This window comes from Hordeum vulgare, chromosome 4H (genome assembly GCF_904849725.1).
Source record: "Hordeum vulgare subsp. vulgare chromosome 4H, MorexV3_pseudomolecules_assembly, whole genome shotgun sequence".
Classification (NCBI taxonomy): domain Eukaryota; kingdom Viridiplantae; phylum Streptophyta; class Magnoliopsida; order Poales; family Poaceae; genus Hordeum; species Hordeum vulgare.
In genome coordinates this window covers 601,788,193-601,806,733 of record NC_058521.1, presented here as the reverse complement: position 1 = coordinate 601,806,733, position 18,541 = coordinate 601,788,193, and the positions used below count along the sequence as shown (strand labels likewise).

At 43.2% G+C, this 18,541-nt stretch overlaps 1 protein-coding gene across 1 annotated transcript; it reads right to left on the bottom strand.

The window, feature by feature from the left end:
* Nucleotides 1–17,019: 17,019 nt before the first annotated feature.
* On the bottom strand, nucleotides 17,020–17,804 carry LOC123450900. The gene is made up of 4 exons (XM_045127944.1): nucleotides 17,667–17,804; nucleotides 17,526–17,550; nucleotides 17,324–17,439; nucleotides 17,020–17,232 (listed from the first exon to the last, which is right to left on the bottom strand). Exons 1-4 carry the CDS (start codon nucleotides 17,802–17,804, stop codon nucleotides 17,020–17,022), a joined length of 492 nt encoding a protein of 163 aa, XP_044983879.1.
* Nucleotides 17,805–18,541: the final 737 nt, after the last annotated feature.

Here is an 18,541-nt window from a genome sequence, read left to right as displayed (position 1 = left end):
CTGTTGCATGGCATGCAGGGTGGCCCATCTCGCTGCGACGCACGACAGGCTCTGTCGGGCCGATCCGCTCGGCCCAACGGTCACTGAGATGCTCCCCCGCTCAACATTATCTGCTCGGCCCAACGGTCACTGAGATACTCCCCCACACCCGCGGCCTATCCGACGGTCGAAGTTTGGCGTTAGGGTTAGATCGACGGTGGACGTTTGGCATTAGGGTTAGATGGGGTTTGGAGCCAGTCAACGGGGTTTTCCACTACAAGGAATATGCTAATACACGACGCTATTTTTTCGTCGCTACATCGTCATGGTTTTTAATTTACGACGATCTCACGACGAAAAACCAAGCGTCGAAAACGGAGCGTCACAAATGAACAGCAGCGACGTTTTGATCAAAATCGTCATAACTTTTACGACGATTCCTGGATAGTCGTAACCTTTACGACGATCCTAAATCGTCGTTGGTAATCAAATTCAGTCCTACGTGGCAATCCTACGTGGCAAAATTACGACGAAATCAAAACGTCATGGCTGAAATCAGTCCAAGCCATTTCAATTAATCACATGGGCTGGTTTTAATTTTTCAGGCTTTTTCTTATTGGACTTCTTTTGAGCCTTAGCCTATTTACAACCATTTTAGTATTTTTTTTTCAAATTTTGATTTGTGGCCTTTTACTTTCTATTGATTTTCTTTTTTGACCATTTAATTTTTGTTTTTGTACTGGTCCCACATGTTATGTTGACCTCAAAATTAGTCCCACGCGTCAGAAATTTCATATTTTGTCAAATAAATATCATAACTTGGTGCCCTTGTCAAGTTGCCATTTCATAGGTATTCAAATCACATTCAGAATCAATATTTCAAATAGGCTAGGAAGCAAATGAAATTCATCCGAACCAACATTAAATTTGTCTATTACAATCTTTACACTAGACCACTACCCAGATATACCTAATATTGCCTACTATTACAATACATATGTTACTCTTTGTTGATACGCTTCATAGCTTCACACTTGGCTTTGTACTTCACCTGTGCAAAAAATAAAAATAAGATGTGAACTAACAATGCAGGTATTTAAATAACAACATTTACAAAAAAAGTGTGACTAACACTGCAGGTATTTAAATAACAGAATTTACAAAAAAAATGAATAGTGGCTCAGGTGCACATTATTTAACTATTTAAAGATGAATAGTTCCATGTTTCAAATTAATTGTAGGGCAAGTCATAAAGATATTAGTAATGGTGCACATGAAGGTAGAACATGAGCATGGCCATATTTTTATCTGATCTAGTACCAAAAATAGCATTTGAATGTTCAGACTTGAGATAAGCAGGGATACAAATGTACCAAGCAGGCTAGCACCATCTTCACACTTGCTGCCACTATTCATCTTTAAATAACAGTTTCTATCAAGCTTCGTTGCTGCCACTATTCATCCATAAACAACAGTAATATCCTGATGGCTTTGACAAGTTTCTATAATATAACGTTGCATATGATCTAGGTTCTTAACTCCGTGTAATAATATCTTGGGAATTGGAATCAATCTTAGTTACATACATACACGAACACATTATATTATTGACTGATTGATGATATGATCCAGCAAAATACTCCACCTACTACTCTAACCCAGCAAGCAAAACACACACACTCTGCTAAGCAATGCTGCTCTCCAAGCAAATACTACTTCATATGCAGAGTTGACAGCATAAGGTTGAACTATATTTGACATGGGAAGCTTAAAAGGTTAATTCCTTCGCAAACTTCCGTTTACTCACCCAAATCGCTAGATTTTACCTTCGAGAATAAGCTAAAACAGATCTCGCTACTGCCAGATCCTAAAACCGCAACCTACTATTGACCCATGAAGTCACATCGTCGTAATTTATATGTAGTTTTGATCCCCTCAAACGGCTTACTACAATCTCGGATGAAATCGTCATAGATTTATGACGAATTCATCAACGACATCTTAAAAAACGTCATGTATGAACATATTTCTTGTAGTGTTGAAAGGTTTGACCGAACATTCAAATGTGTGTAACTAATTCAAAAAAATCTAAAAAATGAAAAACCAGCGCATATAGTCTTGTTATGTTACATAGTTATGATATAAAATGATAAACTTGATGTAATGATCTTTGCATGAAAAAACCTTCACAAATTGAACTATCTCGACTCAGGTTGCATAGAGTTCAAAAGAGTGAGAAGATGGTTTCAGGTTTTGAAAATTCAAAAAATCAGAAAACCTCACCTTTTAGCTTCATTTTGGAGTGACTAAGCAGGATCTAAAGTTATTTTTGCATTTTGAAAATTTTAAACTTGTTTTGTTGCTGACTTTGTATTAAAGGGTGTTTTTTCAAAAATAAATTAATAATATGAATACTTATTCAAAAAAAGGTGAGACTTCGTATTGATCCTATATAGGTATAATATAAGATAAGAAAATCTTTTTGGGTGATTTTGAGAATGTGTTAGGGTTAGATGGGTTTTGGAGGAAGTTAACAGGGTTTTGAAAGGTTTGACCAAACATTCAAATGTGTATAACTAATTCAAAAAAAACTAAAAAATGAAAAACCAGCGCATGTAGTCTTGTTATGTTACATAGTTATGATATAAAATGATAAACTTGATGTAATGATCTTTGCATGAAAAACCTTTATAAATTGGACTATCTCGATTGAGGTTGCATAGAGTTCAAAAGAGTGAGAAGAGGGTTTCAGGTTTTGAAAATTCAAAAAATCAGAAAACCTCACCTTAGCTTCATTTTGGAGTGACTAAGGAGGATCTAAAGTTATTTTTGCATTTAAAATTTTTAAACTTGTTTTGTTGTTGATTTTGTATTAAAGGGTATTTTTTCAAAAATAAATTAATAATATGAATACTTATTCAAAAAAGGTGAGACTTCGTATTGATCCTATATAGGTATAAGATAAGCTAAGAAAATATTTTTGGGTGATTTTGAGAAGGTTGAAAAAAAACTTGCTTAGAAATGGGGTCGTTTTCCCTTACATTGGAGCCTGTTTGGACAACATTTTCAGTGGCTATGAGTTGGACTTCGCAAAAAGGGTTGGATTTATGAACTAAAGTGCATAGTAGTATATAAAACAGTGCAACATCACAGAACAAACATATGAACTCCAAAAATATTGGAGATAGGTTCAAATTTGAATGTCGGTTCAAATTTGAATTTTATTTTCAAGTCAAATCAACATCATATCACAGAAGTTTTACATCCAAGAACATAAGTTTTCACATCAAATGACAACAAATTTAAGTTTTCAAATCAAATCAGATCACATATGAATGAATTCGACTCTATTTCTTTTGCTTCTTTCTACCACTCGATTTCTTCTCCTTTTTTCCACTGTTTGGTTCCACGGCGCACAGTTTGTTGATGCTGATGCTCTTGGTATTCTTGCCAACAACTCCACTAGGCCCCCTCAACTTTTGCACCTGACCATGTCCCCCTTCTTCAGTTTGCACTTCTGCAGATTGAGTAGATGGCACACATTGTTCAACTTCTTCAGTTTGCAACTCAACACTTGGCAGCACAACCTCCAAACATGGCAACACAGCTGTCAAAGCAGATTCAGTAACAGTTTCAGTTTTCTCATGTTCAACACTTGGCAGCACAACCTCCAGGCATGGCAGCACAACAGTTGCTTCATCTGCAACAGTTTCAGATTGTCCTAGCGCATGCAAAAAAGATTCAGTAACAGTTTCAGTTAGCTCATGTTCAGCAGTAATAGTTTCAGTTTGCTCATGTTCAGCAGTAACAGTTTCAGTTAGCTCATGTTCAGCAGTAACAGTTTCAGCAGTAATAGTTCTCTTCCTTCTAAAGCCATTGAGTCTTGCTTTTTTCACTGGCCAGCATTGTTCAACAACAAGAGGTGGGTCTTTTTCTTCACGCTTCCTCCTAAAACATAAAGCATTTCACTTGGTTAGATACTAGAACAAGTAGCAAAATCAAAAACTTGCAAAAACAGTAACATAAACATACTTTGGCCTGTGAGGAGTGTAGATGCATTTGGATGAACCAATTCTATGCCCAAGTACCTCACACAACTTGCACCTATTTTTGTTACCTTGTTGAGCCCTTTTGGGCTTTTCATTCTTATCCTTTTCCTTTTCCCCTTCCTACTACAACCACCTTTCTCAAACCAAGCTTTGAATCTGTTCTGTTTTGGCCTCCCAGCCTTTCTTCTAGTGACAGGGGGACACAAGGTAAATTCTATTTCCACCTCAGGCCACTGAGATTGGTTAGTCAGTGTAGGAATTGGACTTGCATATGCAGCTTTGAATTTTTGTACTAAATAATAATCATGCAAATATGGGTGCATATTTAACCTCGGTTTAGATGCCAAAAAAAGTATTGCATGCTCACATGGTTTTCTAGTGTGTTGCCACTCTTGGCAAGTGCACTCATGCAACTCAGTATTTACCACATGCCTCTTGCCACTCTTTGTATCTCTAACTTCAGCACCCCACACGGAAGATTTCTCAACAGATAGATGTGAAAGATTTCTACTCCTGTTGACCACCTGTTGTACCACTGCTAGAAGCTTGTCCCCTTCCAAAATATTAGCAATTTTTCCTCTCAACTCCCACAAACGCATGATCATGATCCTTATTTGGTCCACCATGTCATGCACAGGCAAGTCTTTCAAATCCTTCACTTTGTTGTTAAAACTTTCTGCCAAGTTGTTATCGATATGATCACATTTTATGGCAGTATTAAAACCTGATCTGTACCACAACAGAGAATGGTGGTTGTTCAACCATGAAGCAAATTCATTATCACTACATTATGTCAATATCTTACCAAGGTGATAGGAATGTGTCTGTGTGGTGTACGATCTTGCTGCCGGCCACATGCACCTAAATTCATCTCCTCTGAAATTTTTTATCAGATTCATCCACATATGTCCAAAGCACTCCCTCTCCTCAGCATGGGGGAAAACTTTTTTTACTGCATTTTCCAACCCTTTACATGCATCTGTGTGGATGGCCAAAGGAGAAACTGGCCCTATGCATCTTTTCAGTTGCATCATGAACCATATCCATGATGCCTCTGTCTCTGATTGAAACATTCCTATTGCAACTGGGAACATCCAGTTGTGTCCATCTAGAGCATTGCATGCAGCCAACTAACCATTCCACTTTCCAGTCAAAAAAGATGAGTCTATGCTCAAATATGGACGACAACCTGCTTTGAATCCATCTACGCAAGGCTTCAAACACATAAAAAACTTGCTGAAAAAACCTTGCCATCCTCTGTTACCTCGGTATCTATTGTTTGAAATATGCCCTAGAGGCAATAATAAATTAGTTATTATTATATTTCCTTGTTCATAATAATCGTTTATTATCCATGCTAGAATTGTAATGATTGGAAACTCAAATACATGTGTGGATACATAGACAACACACTCTCCCTAGTGAGCCTCTAGTTGACTAGTTCGTTGATCAAAGATGGTCAAGGTTTCCTAGCCATAGGCAAGTGTTGTCACTTGATAACAAGATCACATCATTAGGAGAATCATGTGATGGACAAGACCCAAACTATGAACGTAGCATATTGATCGTGTCGTTTTATTGCTATAGTTTTCTGCATGTCAAGTATTTGTTCCTATGACCATGAGATCATATAACTCACTGGAACCGGAGGAATGCCTTGTGTGTATCAAACGTCACAACGTAACTGGGTGACTATAAAGGTACTCTACGGGTATCTCTGAAGGTGTCCGTTGAGTTAGTATGGATCAAGACTGGGATTTGTCACTCCGTGTGACGGAGAAGTATCTCGGGACCCACTCGGTAATACAACATCACACATAAGCCTTGCAAGCAATGTGACTAAGTGTAAGTCACGGGATCTTGTATTACAGAACGAGTAAAGAGACTTTCCGGTAACGAGATTGAAATAGGTATACGGATACCGACGATCAAATCTCGGGCAAGTAACATACCGAAGGACAAAGGGAATGACATACGGGATTATATGAATCCTTGAAACTGAGGTTCAACAGATAAGATCTTCGAAGAATATGTAGGATCCAATATGGGCATCCAGGTCCCGCTATTGGATATTGACCGAGGAGTGTCTCGGGTCATGTCTACATAGTTCTCGAACCCGCTTGGTCTGCACACTTAAGGTTCGCTGACGTTTTGGTATAGTTGAGTTATAGGTGTTGGTAACCGAAAGTTTTTTGGAGTCCCAGATGAGATCTAGGACGTTATGAGGAGCTCCGGAATGGTCCGGAGGTAAAGATTGATATATAGGAGTTTCGGGCACTATAGTGTACCGGGAGTGCCGGGAGGGGTGCCGGGGACCATCGGGAGGGGTGTCACGCCCCAAGGGGTCTCATGGGCTATTGGAAGAGATAAACCAGCCCCTAGTGGGCTGGAATAAGTTCCCACTAAGGCCCATAAGGTTTGAGAAGGAAAAAAACACAAGGTGGAAAGAGTTTCCAAGTGAGAAGGTGGAAGCCTACTCCAAGTAGGATTGGAGTAGGACTCCTCCACCTTCAATTTTGACCAAACTTTGAGGGTTTGAGGCTGCCTCCTCCCCTCCCTCCCTCCTATATATACTAGAGGTATTGAGGGTTTTTGGGACACAACTTTGCCACGTGCTGCTCGACCCTATACCACGCAGTTTTTCCTCTAGATCGTATTTCTGCGGAGCTTAGGTGAAGCACTGCCGGAGTAGATCATCACCACCACCGGCACGCCGTCATGCTGCCGGAGAACTTTCTACCTCTCCGCCCCCTCTTTTTGGATCAAGAAGGTGGAGATCGTCATCGAGCTGTATGTCTCCTGAACGCGGAGGTGCCGTCCGTTCGGCACTAGATCGAAACGGATCATGAGACGGATCGCAAGACGGTTCGTGCAATGGATCACGAGACGGTTCGTGGGACGGATCGCGGGACGGTTCGTGTAATGGATTGCGAGATGGTTCATGGGATGGATCGCGGGACGGATCGTGGGACGGATCGCGGGACAGTTCGTGGGACGGTTCGTGGGGCGGTTCGAGGGACGTGAAGACGTTCCACTACATCAACCGCGTTTCTTAACGCTTCCTGCTATGTGATCTACAAGGGTACGTAGATCCAAATCTCCTCTCGTAGATGGACATCACCATGGTAGGTCTTCGTGCACGTAGGAAATTTTTTATTTCCCATGCAACGTTCCCCAACATCTATCTCCACCACACTTCCAGGTGACCTCTTCTCCACCTCTGCTTTAAAACTATACAACATCCTAAATGTATTTTCCGAGTCACCATACAATGATTTCATGGCCCTTTGTTTTGCTTTCCACACTGTGGTATATTGCAGTTGGATGGGGTACAGCTTCTCCAAGTCAACTTTAAGCCTCTTTGAAGTACTGTTTGGAGTCTTGGCTAAAATAGGAGTAATCTTCTCTGTAATCCAAAGCTGTGATGTCATCTTTGAAACTCTGTGTGAAGTGGTCATACATGTATGCTGGTGTGGTATTTGATTTACCCTTACTGTACATCCATCAGGTTGTAGTCTGGCAGATATGTACCATTTGCAAGCATTGCCACCACCATCATAACCTTTGCACCGAGCATAAAATTTCTTTCGATCAGTCCACATAGTCTTGGCCTCGAACTCTTTCTTCACTGCATAGGTCCTGAAAGACATCCTAAACTCAACCATGCTTGGCCACAACTTTCCCACCTCAGTAACTGGGTTCTCTTTGTCATACAAACAAACCAGCTCATTATCATTTGTATCATCCACATCATCTGCAGCCATTCTCATCAACTCTTTTTCATCCTCATTTGCATTTCTAGGGCCAGTGTTACCATCAGCAGACAAAGAACTGTCATCCTTCTCCTTATCTTTGTCATCAACTTGAATGCCAAACATTTCGGCCATATCAATGTCAGATATTAGTACAATGACCAAATCTGTTTTTTCATTCAACTCTACTACATTCCAGTCAACAACAATCTTCCTAGCAACATGGGTTCCCTCCTCTCCATCTACATCAATCCTTGTATCTTCATCTACTACAATCGGTTTAGTCAACAATGCCGACATATTCTTTTGTGAAACCCACACATCATCTTCCAGCTGTGCAGCCATATTTGTGTTGGAATTATGCCCTAGAGGCAATGATAAATAAAGTTATTATTATAATTCCTATATCAAGATAATCGTTTATTATCCATGCTATAATTGTATTAAATGAAGACTTATATACATGTGTGGAGACATAGATAAAACACTGTCCCTAGCATGCCTCTAGCTGGCTAGCCAGTTGATCAAAGATAGTCAGGGTCTTCTGATTATGAACAAGGTGTTGTTGCTTGATAACTGGATCACGTCATTAGGAGAATCACGTGATGGACTAGACCCAAACTAATAGACGTAGCATGTTGATCGTGTCATTTTGTTGCTACTGTGTTCTGCGTGTCAAGTATTTGTTCCTATGACCATGAGATCATATAACTCACTGACACCGGAGGAATGCTTTGTGTGTATCAAACGTTGCAACGTAACTGGGTGACTATAAAGATGCTCTACAGGTATCTCCGAAGGTGTTTGTCGAGTTAGTATGGATCGAGACTGGGATTTGTCACTCCGTGTGACATAGAGGTATCTCGGGGCCCACTCGGTAATACAACATCACACACAAGCCTTGCAAGCAATGTGACTTAGTGTAAGTTGCGGGATCTTGTATTACAGAATGAGTAAAGAGACCTGCTGGTAAACGAGATTGAAATAGGTATGCGGATACCGACGATCGAATCTCGGGCAAGTAACATACCGAAGGACAAAGGGAATGACATACGGGATTATATGAATCCTTGGCACTGAGGTTCAAACGATAAGATCTTTGTAGAATATGTAGGATCCAATATGGGCATCCAGGTCCCGCTATTGGATATTGACCGAGGAGTCACTCGGGTCATGTCTATATAGTTCTCGAACCCGCAGGGTCTGCACACTTAAGGTTCGGCATTGTTTTATGCGTATTTGAGTTATATGGTTGGTTATCGAATGTCGTTCGGAGTCCCGGATGAGATCACGGACGTCACGAGGGTTTCCGGAATGGTCCGGAAATGAAGATTGATATATAGGATGACCTCATTTGATTACCGGAAGGTTTTCGGAGTTACCGGGAATGTACCGGGAATGACGAATGGGTTCCGGGTGTTCACCGGGGGGGGGGCAACCCATCCCGGGGAAGCCCATAGGCCTTGGGGGTGGCACACCAGCCCTTAGTGGGCTGGTGGGACAGCCCAAGAAGGCCCTATGCGCCATAGGAAGAAAATCAAAGAGAAAAGAAAAAAAAGAGGAGGTGGGAAAAGGGGAAGGACTCCTCCTTCCAAACCTAGTTGGATTCGGTTTGGAAGGGGAGGACTTCCCCCTGGCTCGGCCGAACCCCTTGGGGTCCTTGGACCCCAAGGCAAGGCTCCCCCTCTCCCCCCTATATATACGGAGGTTTTAGGGCTGATTTGAGACAACTTTGTCACGGCAGCCCGACCACATATCTCCACAGTTTTACCTCTAGATCGCGTTTCTGCGGAGCTCGGGCGGAGCCCTGCTGAGATAAGATCATCACCAACCTCCGGAGCGCCGTCATGCTGCCGGAGAACTCATCTACCTCTCCGTCTCTCTTGCTGGATCAAGAAGGCCGAGATCATCGTCGAGCTGTACGTGTGCTGAACGCGGAGGTGCCGTCCGTTCGGCACTAGATCGTGGGACTGATCGCGGGACGGTTCGCGGGGCGGATCGAGGGACGTGTGGACGTTCCACTACATCAACCGCGTTCACTAACGCTTCTGCTGTGTGATCTACAAGGGTACGTAGATCGAATATCCCCTCTCGTAGATGGACATCACCATGATAGGTCTTCGTGCGCGTAGGAATTTTTTTTGTTTCCCATGCGACGTTCCCCAACAATTTGATGGCACATAACGAACTCTGGAATTAGTTTGCAGATCAATTAGCTCTGCATAAAATGTTACTTGTTTGCATGCCCACCCTTCTTGCTGATAAATTTCAGCAACCATGGATTCTCCATCTTCAATTCTAACATATTCACCATAATAGTTGTCGAAAGGTTGCAGAGATACCTCTTGTTCTCGACCCCAAACAATACTCTCCCCAATTTCTCCACCAAATTGCCCACGGCCTTCTCCTTCATGCTCTCTAATTCCGGGGATCAACATCTGCAAGTTCGACATCCAGCCTCACGGTGGTATCTCTATAAATGTCTTGGACACTGCCATCACTGAGCTTGGCTTTACAGGGAAAAAATTCCACTATAATTGCGAATGTGGTGGCAGAACCAGAACCTCCCCTATTTTGTCAATGACGGGCAGCGGCAGTGTAAGCTATAGTCAATACCAAATCGAGTTTGATAACAGCTAAAAGAGAAAAGAGGGAGGGGCGGCATTACCGATTTGAAGCGATGTCTCCTCGCTTCATCTAATTCAGCCCCCGCGCTCCTATCCAATCGAGATTCTAAATCGCCAAGAAACAGAGCATGATGCCACAGATCGATCCAAAATTCTAGGGAATGGGACTAGGTTTTCGAAAAGACTCACTCGCAATAGCTCTGCCGCTGCCGAGAAAGGCGCTCCACCACCGCGAAGAAGAAACTGCTGCCTCTGCCGGAGAAAATGCACACGGCGGCGCCACTCGCCCCGTCGTGCATGGTCGAGTCGAGTCTGGTCACACAGTCACCGGTCGAGTAGTGGACAATTGACTCTTGATGACGTAGCCCTAGGTGGACCCCACCAGTCAGAGCACATTTCGAACCAAATCTCAGCCTCACTAACAACCAGCTAGCCCCGTAAACGGGTTGTGTTGCTTGAGCTATTTCTGCGCTGGGAGATGTCGCATGAGAGCCATTACAACCAACGACGTCGCATGAGAGATAATTCAACTCAACAACGTCGCATGGGAGCTAATCGCCCAAGAAAGTAGCTGTACGTGAGGTCCAGTTTGTTAGGAAGCCATCGTGTGTTAGTTTGGCTGGTTGAGTCTAGAATGATTAGTAGTATACTGTAGTAGAGTCCGGTCAGGATTTGTGATGTGTATCCGTGTAGGTCTAGGACAGAGTCTATTAAGTCGGCTGCGTTTGTTGAGTATATATAAACAGCCAAGCCGTTATAGTTTTGTAACACAGTGAATAGAAAAGGAGAAAAACAATAAAGAGGGAAATTTAGAGGATACGGGGCGTACCCTTGGCAAAAGATATTTATGTATGCGTGTCCGTCGTGATTTGATGTGATCGATTCTATAAATAAGTTCCAACACATGATTTGATGCAACGAGTACTTTTAGGTTTGTAGTGTGCGTTGAATGTTAAACTCCTGCCTGATACATTAACTGCACTCACAAGCTACAATATTGTTTAAAGGAATGCAAATACATGCTCAGTGGTAAGAGAAGGGGGGCAATGTTGTTATTTTAGATTTACGCACACTAGTGAAAAATGGGACTTTAGTTCTCATTGACAACGGTCTTTAGTCCTGGGTCATCGACCGGGACAACGAAATTGAGACTAAAGGTCTCCAACTTTAAGTTCCGGTTGGCCATAACCAAGAACTAAAGTCCCACCATGTGGCCGCGAGCGTGCGCCGGGGGTTAGAGGACCCTTAGTCCCGGTTGATGACACCAACCCGGACTAAGGATTTTGTTTTTTTATGTTGGGGTTTAGGGTTTATTATTATTATTTAGAAAGGGAGGTTAAACCCCCGTCCTTTGCATTAATTGATGCATGCGGCCATCTTTATTAATTATTCCACATATGTGTGATAAAAACATATATCAATCTACCCGAAGCCACCACTCATACCTACAAACTCGATAATGTGAAGTGCTCTCACTCCTCATATCTAAAACCGGTGTCGTCGTCAATCCATCCACATAACAAATCAGGACCAATAGCCGGTGCAGCAAACGCCACCATCATCTTCGGACCACTGACCCATCTTCTAGAAAGAGATCGGCATCATCCTTGCGAGTCCATACATCCGTCGACGCCCCCACGGCACCACCGTCCTGCGCTCATCCGTCCAGACGCGAAGATTCTCGAAGAATTGTCGTGCGTAGCATGCTACGACAACAAAAGTCCTTCCTCGGCAATGGTGCCAGAGATCCTTCTGTCGTCTCTTGAGCTTGGTTTTTCCCTTGAAGAGGAAAGGGTGATGCAGCACAGGAGCAGTAAGTATTTCCCTCAGTTTGAGAACCAAGGTATCAATCCAGTAGGAGAATCTCGTCAAGTCCAGAGTACCTGCGCAAACACAAAAGAACTTGCACCCAACGCTTTAAAGGGGTTGTCAATCCCTTCAAGATTGTTTGCAAAGTGAGATCTGAAGGCGGAAAGTGCAACGAAGAAAAAGTGTAAGGCTGAAAATATGGTGTGGAGTAGACCCGGAGGCCATAGTGTTCACTAGAGGCTTCTCTCAAAATAGCAAATATCACGGTGGGTGAACAAAATACTGTCGAGCAATTGATAGAACCGCGCAAAGTCATGACGATATCTAAGGCAATGATCATACATATAGGCATCAGTCCGAGACATGTAGACCGATACTTTCTACATCTACTACTATTAGTCCACACATCGACCGCTATCCAGCATGCATCTAGTGTATTGAGTTCATGACGAATAGAGTAACGCCTTAAGCAAGATGACATGATGTAGAGGGATAATCTCAAACCAATGATGAAAACCCCATCTTTTTACCCTTGATGGCAACAACACGATGCGTGCCTCCCAACCCCTTCTGTCACTGGGTGAGGTCACTGCACGGTATGAAACCAAAACCAAGTACTTCTCCCATTGCAAGAATCATAGATCTAGTTGGCCAAACAAAACCCACAACTCGAAGAGAATTACAAGGATATGAAATCATGCATAAGAGAGATCAAAGAAACTCAAATAAGATTCATAGATAATATGATCATAAATCCACAATTCATCGGATCTCGACAAACACACCGCAAAAGAAGATTACATCGGATAGATCTCCATGAAGATCATGGAGAACTTTGTATTGAAGATCCAAGAGAGAGAAGAAGCCATCTAGTTACTAGCTATGGACCCGGAGGTCTATGGTGAACTACTCACGCATCATCCGAGAGGTCATGGTGTTGATGAAGAAGCCATCCGTGTCCGAATCCCCCTCCGGCAAGGCACCAGAACATGACCCAGATGGGATCTTGTGGAGATAAAAGCTTACGGCGGCGGAAAAGTACTTTCGATGATCTCCTGATTTTTTATGGGGTTTTAGGGAATATATAGGCGCAAAACCTAGGGCAAAGGAGCCTCAGGGAGCCCACAAGCAAGGGGGTGCGGGCCCCCCTGGCCGCGCCATGAGGGCTTGTGGGGTCCCTGGTGGCCCCCTGCCCTGATTCTCCGGCTTCCCGATCTTTTTCTGTTGCAGAAAAAATCTTTTTGGCAGTTTCATTCCGTTTGGACTCCGTTCAAAATCCTCCTGTGAAAGGGGACAAAAACATGGAAAAAACAGGAACTGGCTCTTGGCACTGAGTTAATAAGTTAGTCCCAAAAAATATATAAAAGGCATGCGAAACATCCAAAGTTTGACAAGATAATAGCATGAAATCATAAAAAATTATAGATACGTTGGAGACGTATCATAGCACTTGTCAACGAGGCATGACTTAGCGTAGCACCTGTTAGCGAGGCATGATTTGGCAGCTCCACCAAAGCTTCGTGTAAGATGAAGCCGCTCCACCTCCTGCCTCTGTCATCCAGCGCTGCTTCACAAACGTTGTTCCCAAGACAAAAACGACACCGGAGTACTGCCATCATCCGATCTGGAAGACCAGATCCTAGGGTCTCCATCGAAGCAGTGCCCACCACCAGCAACCGACAAGGTTTCACATAGTGCCTACCATCATCCAGCCCTCAAGGCGACGCCTTCAGGAAGGTCATGACGTCAAGGACGTCACTGCCGTCCACCGTAGTTAGGGTTTTCACCCGAGGGTAGGTAGGAGGGAAGTAGAGGAGCAGACATAGACCGATTTCTTCAAGAAGAAAAGCGGCGCCATCGAGCATCGTCGTCGGTGCGGCCGGGTAGGGCCGACCAAGAGTTTTCCCCAATCTCAATCTCCTTCACCAGTTTCACCCGCAGCCACAGGGCCGACCAAGTTCAAAATGGAGCAGTTCAAGATGGGGTTATTGCCAGTATTACAAGGTATAAAGTTGAGTAAGACTCTGCGGAAGATAGAGAAAAGATGAATACCATCCCTTATGCTTCAGCCATAGGGTCTATCATGTATGCAATATTGTGCACTAGACCGGACATCAGCCTGGCTTGTGGCTATTTATTTTTTATATTCTAGCCCTTTTTAGTTTGGAGGAATTTTGGGAATTCTATGGGATATGATTTCAATAGAAAAAAAATTCTTTAGATTCCTTTGATTTGTAGAATATAATGTTATTCTCCTGGAGGCATTCTTCCTATCCTCCACATTATATTTAATTGGAAAATAAACATTAACCTAAATTTAATGAGAAAAAAATCGATGATGTGAAACAAATGACATCTACTTTTCTATTCCTATTCGTAGGATTTAATATACATGTCATCTCACCTATAACTTTCCTATTTCTAATATTTTCCTACTCACTGAACCAAATGAAGCCTCATTAAAGACACAACCACAATACCAAACTTACTCGTGACACCTCGCCGATTTAGTTTTCAGCGTTCAGTTAGTTTTTCAAACTCAGTTTGGGACAATTCTTCAAATAGTGTATCCTACTCTCTCCTTCCATCACAAGCTTAAATTATGGTCTTTGATTCAGCCCCAAACTGAATTAAAGCCGCGTATGCACGTGCACATGATCTTCCTTGATGCGCGTATCATGGTGCTGAATCTCTGAACCGCCTTCATGTACGACTTGCGATTTGTATCAACCCATCATGAATTGACTGAAATTACTATATGCCGTCAGTCAGCACTTCTTAGGTCAACTCAACGCTAGCCAAGTAACTTCCACATGAACGATCAAATTCCTCAACTCTTAGTTCAAGGAACATCTATCTTAGCTACTTGCCATCGTCTGAACCAAATTTTGATTCTTTTCTTGGACAAAAAACAGCTAGTAGGTGATTTCATTGATTTAGAGAGTGTTATACAAAAGCACGGATTTTGAAAATAGACATGAGTACCAACCTTTCCGCGGCCTCTCGTCGCGCCAATGCATCAGCTTTCCTTCTCGAGAGCAACTAGTTGGCGAGCGCCCCTTCGGAAGCCTCCTAATGATCATTCTCACGCGTCATCATTTGACGCGTACTCAGCCGTCGTCACGTGTCATGTTTTGAGCGTTTTCTTCGGATTTTCTTTTATTTTTTATTTTTCCGCACGCGTTTTCGGCTTTTTAGGTGGGTTTTCATCCGGGTTTTTTTGACGTTCGGTTTTCCATCATTCTTTCTTAGCTTTTGGACAACTTTCTTTTCGCACGAAAAAATGCGGTTTCTTCTATTTCTTTCTCGAAAAGCATGGTTTTCTTGCACGAGAGGCACACTATTTGCTTTCATGAGAGGGCACGGCCGTGTCTCTCAAAAACGAAAAAAACACGTTTTTTCTTGGAGAAGCACGATTTTGCTTTTGCGAGAGGCACATATTTACTTTCGCAAGAAGCACGTCCGTGCCTCTCGAAAACGGAAAAAACAAAATGTTTTGTGTTTTTTCTTTCGCAAGATGTATGACTTTGCTTTTGTGAGAGGCATGGTTGTGCCTCTCAAAAATGGAAAAATATGTTTTTTTCGCGGGAGAAACGGTTTTGCTTTCACGAGAGGTAAGGATTTGATTTCGCGAGAGGTATGGCCGTATCTCTCAAAAACGAAAATATGTGTTTTTTTGCGAGAAATACGTTTTAATTCTGTGAGAGGCACTGGTTTGCTTCCGCGAGAGGCACTCGGGAACGAAAAAATGTGTTTTCTTTTTTCCTTCCGCGAGAGGCATGGTTTTTCGTCGAATTTTTTCGTGAAAAAAGTTCATCAAAACCTACCAACATGGTATCTAGTTTTGAAGATCTCGATGCGAGGAATCCATTGATGAAAACAGTTCAAGATTTGAACGCATGGTTTAAGAGATGAACCGTTATGAAAATACGGATCTATGAAGAAAAAGAAAACTATCAGGGTGCGACAAATGATATACATACAGTGTTATGACCTCAAAAGGTTGGAGTGATATGTGGAAGAAGTATTTCTCAATTAGAACATGTACAATGAAAGCAGTACCAGCCCATCAACCACATCAGCCCATGAAACCGAGACTACTATTTAAGCTTGCGTCGATCCATCGCAGAAATAGCTTTGTGAGGTCGTCAGACGCGGCAACCACTGCCCACTGTTGTACCATGGGTGAGATAAAGAAGCTCGCCTCTCTCTTCTCTCCTCCTTGTATGTTCCGTTTTCCCATGTTTCTTTTCCTTCTTTCATCTCTCTCCTCACTTTATCAACTAAAGAAGCCGCCTCCTCTGCAAGCGCCCGTTCGATCTACGAGGCATACGCTGAGCCACCAGGATGGCATCCGAGCCTAGTTGGTTTTGCGGGGCAGCGGTATGTGCCGGGGCATACCGTTGGTCATGCCTTAGAGATTTCGTTCCCTCTCTCTTGTTTTGCAATAGTGAAAAAACTTAGAAGGTGGTGTACAAGTCTAAACATTCGTCTTTAAAACGTCTTACATAGAGTACCAGAGTACCGTTTCTGTTTGAATCATCTGCGCCATTCACACATGTTTTATTACTCACTAGCAAAATGGCCCGTGCGTTACATCGGGTGTAAAAAAAATATGCATAAAAAGTTGGAAAAAACTATCACTAAAACAACATTGCAATCAGTCGTTTCGAATCACCCATGAACAAACTTATATAGTTAAAAATTGAATGTCACTTCTACTTAAATTTTGTGCATACATCAACGCGAATCCTGCTAGATTCACGGACATCTACTTGCTACATCATAACCAATAACGGTTTCTTAAAAAAAGGAAATAAGAATATCAACATATGTTGGAGCATGATAATTATTCCCTTTGAGGGTTACTGCAGCGTGATAGTGGGATAACCTGGTGATAGATGGCATTGTTGCCAGAAGCAAAGCACATGCATAAATTATTGGAATTAAAGTCCTAGGTTTGTTCTTCCTCAGCCACATCAAGGATCCTAAGGCAGCAAGGGAGAGGGTCATCACCTGCAGAAGTACAAAAGTAAGTCTTCTGAAATCAGGATAACCAAAACAAGGAACCTGACTTCATATTTTTCACACTATGTAGTAGCATTACAAGATTGGCATTTGCTTCAAGTCCTTGGAATATGTACTCCCAAGTAAATTGAAGCCCTCGTGCCCCAATCCAGAGAGGTGCCAGCCGGTGCAGAACTGAATCAGCAAAAGCCCAACCTGAAACCCCAAAAATGTCCAATAGAGTAATAGTAGTCAAGATGAGGTTAAACTGCAGCTGGAAATAGGCCAAGGTATTGTGTCACTTCCTAATTTATCCGGAGTAAGAAACTGAAGGAGATCCGATTCAATTTAAATAATATAACGAAGTAAGAGCATTCAATTTCCTGAGATATCAGTAGTAAAAGAACACGTATCTATTCCTTCAATTATGTGAATGACAAAACCATGAGCACGAAATCAAACTTCAGTAACCCTGACGCAATCGGCAATGGTGGATCCTCCACGACGCCCCTCCGGGAAGAATCTATATCATCGTTACTGACAGTAAAGCTCTTCATTCCAATAGTTGGTAGATCCTCCATGATGCGCCTAAGTTTGCATGGAAAAATTCTAGGTAACGGTAAAAGAAGCGAATGCCGTTGTACTTTTTCATGCGAGGTTCAAGGTCGAAAACAACAGTTTAGTCCCCATTGTTGTAGAACTCGACACCCTCCCGCACGACGTGGCCGTGCGCGGCAACGGCCTTGCCCCTAGCGTCCTGGGCGTTGTGCGGCTTGTCGTCGTCGTCGCCGATGAACCACTGCACGGAGCCGGTCTGCAGGGAGCGGCGCATCCACAGGCGGCCGCGGAGGAGGCGCGCGGCCGAGGCGGCGGAGAGGAGGAGGTGGAGGTCATCGCGGAAGAGGAGCAGCAGGAGGAGCAGGCCGAGCGAGAGCGCGAGGATGAGGGCCGGGTGGGCCGGGCCGGCGTGCGGGTGCAGGGCCTTGCGCTGCGCTCCCGCGGCCTGCGATTGCTTGTCGTCGGGCTCCGGGTCCTCCACTAGCACCGCCTGGAAGGAGGAGCAGTTGCGCCCAGTTGGGGAGCGCAACAGCGAGGAGGGCGTCCGCGTGAGCTTGCCGGCGCCGGCGCCGGCGCCGCCCCCGTTGTGGCCGTCCATTGCTCCCCGCCGCCGCTCCCCGTCGCCGTCGTGTTCGAATTATGCCCTAGAGGCAATAATAAATGTAGTTATTATTATAATTCCTGTATCAAGATAATCGTTTATTATCCATGCTATAATTGTATGGAATGAAGACTTATATACATGTGTGGGACAAAACAC

Excerpts from the sequence above, each read along its gene's own strand:
- LOC123450900 (XM_045127944.1), bottom strand. The coding sequence starts at position 17,804 with ATGGAGGATCTACCAACTATTGGAATGAAGAGCTTTACTGTCAGTAAC. Across the intron at positions 17,440-17,525 it reads TACTCCGGATAAATTAGGAA|GTTGGGCTTTTGCTGATTCA; the intron begins GTGACACAATAC and ends TTGGGGTTTCAG. Across the intron at positions 17,233-17,323 it reads TTGAAGCAAATGCCAATCTT|GTGATGACCCTCTCCCTTGC; the intron begins GTAATGCTACTA and ends GTACTTCTGCAG.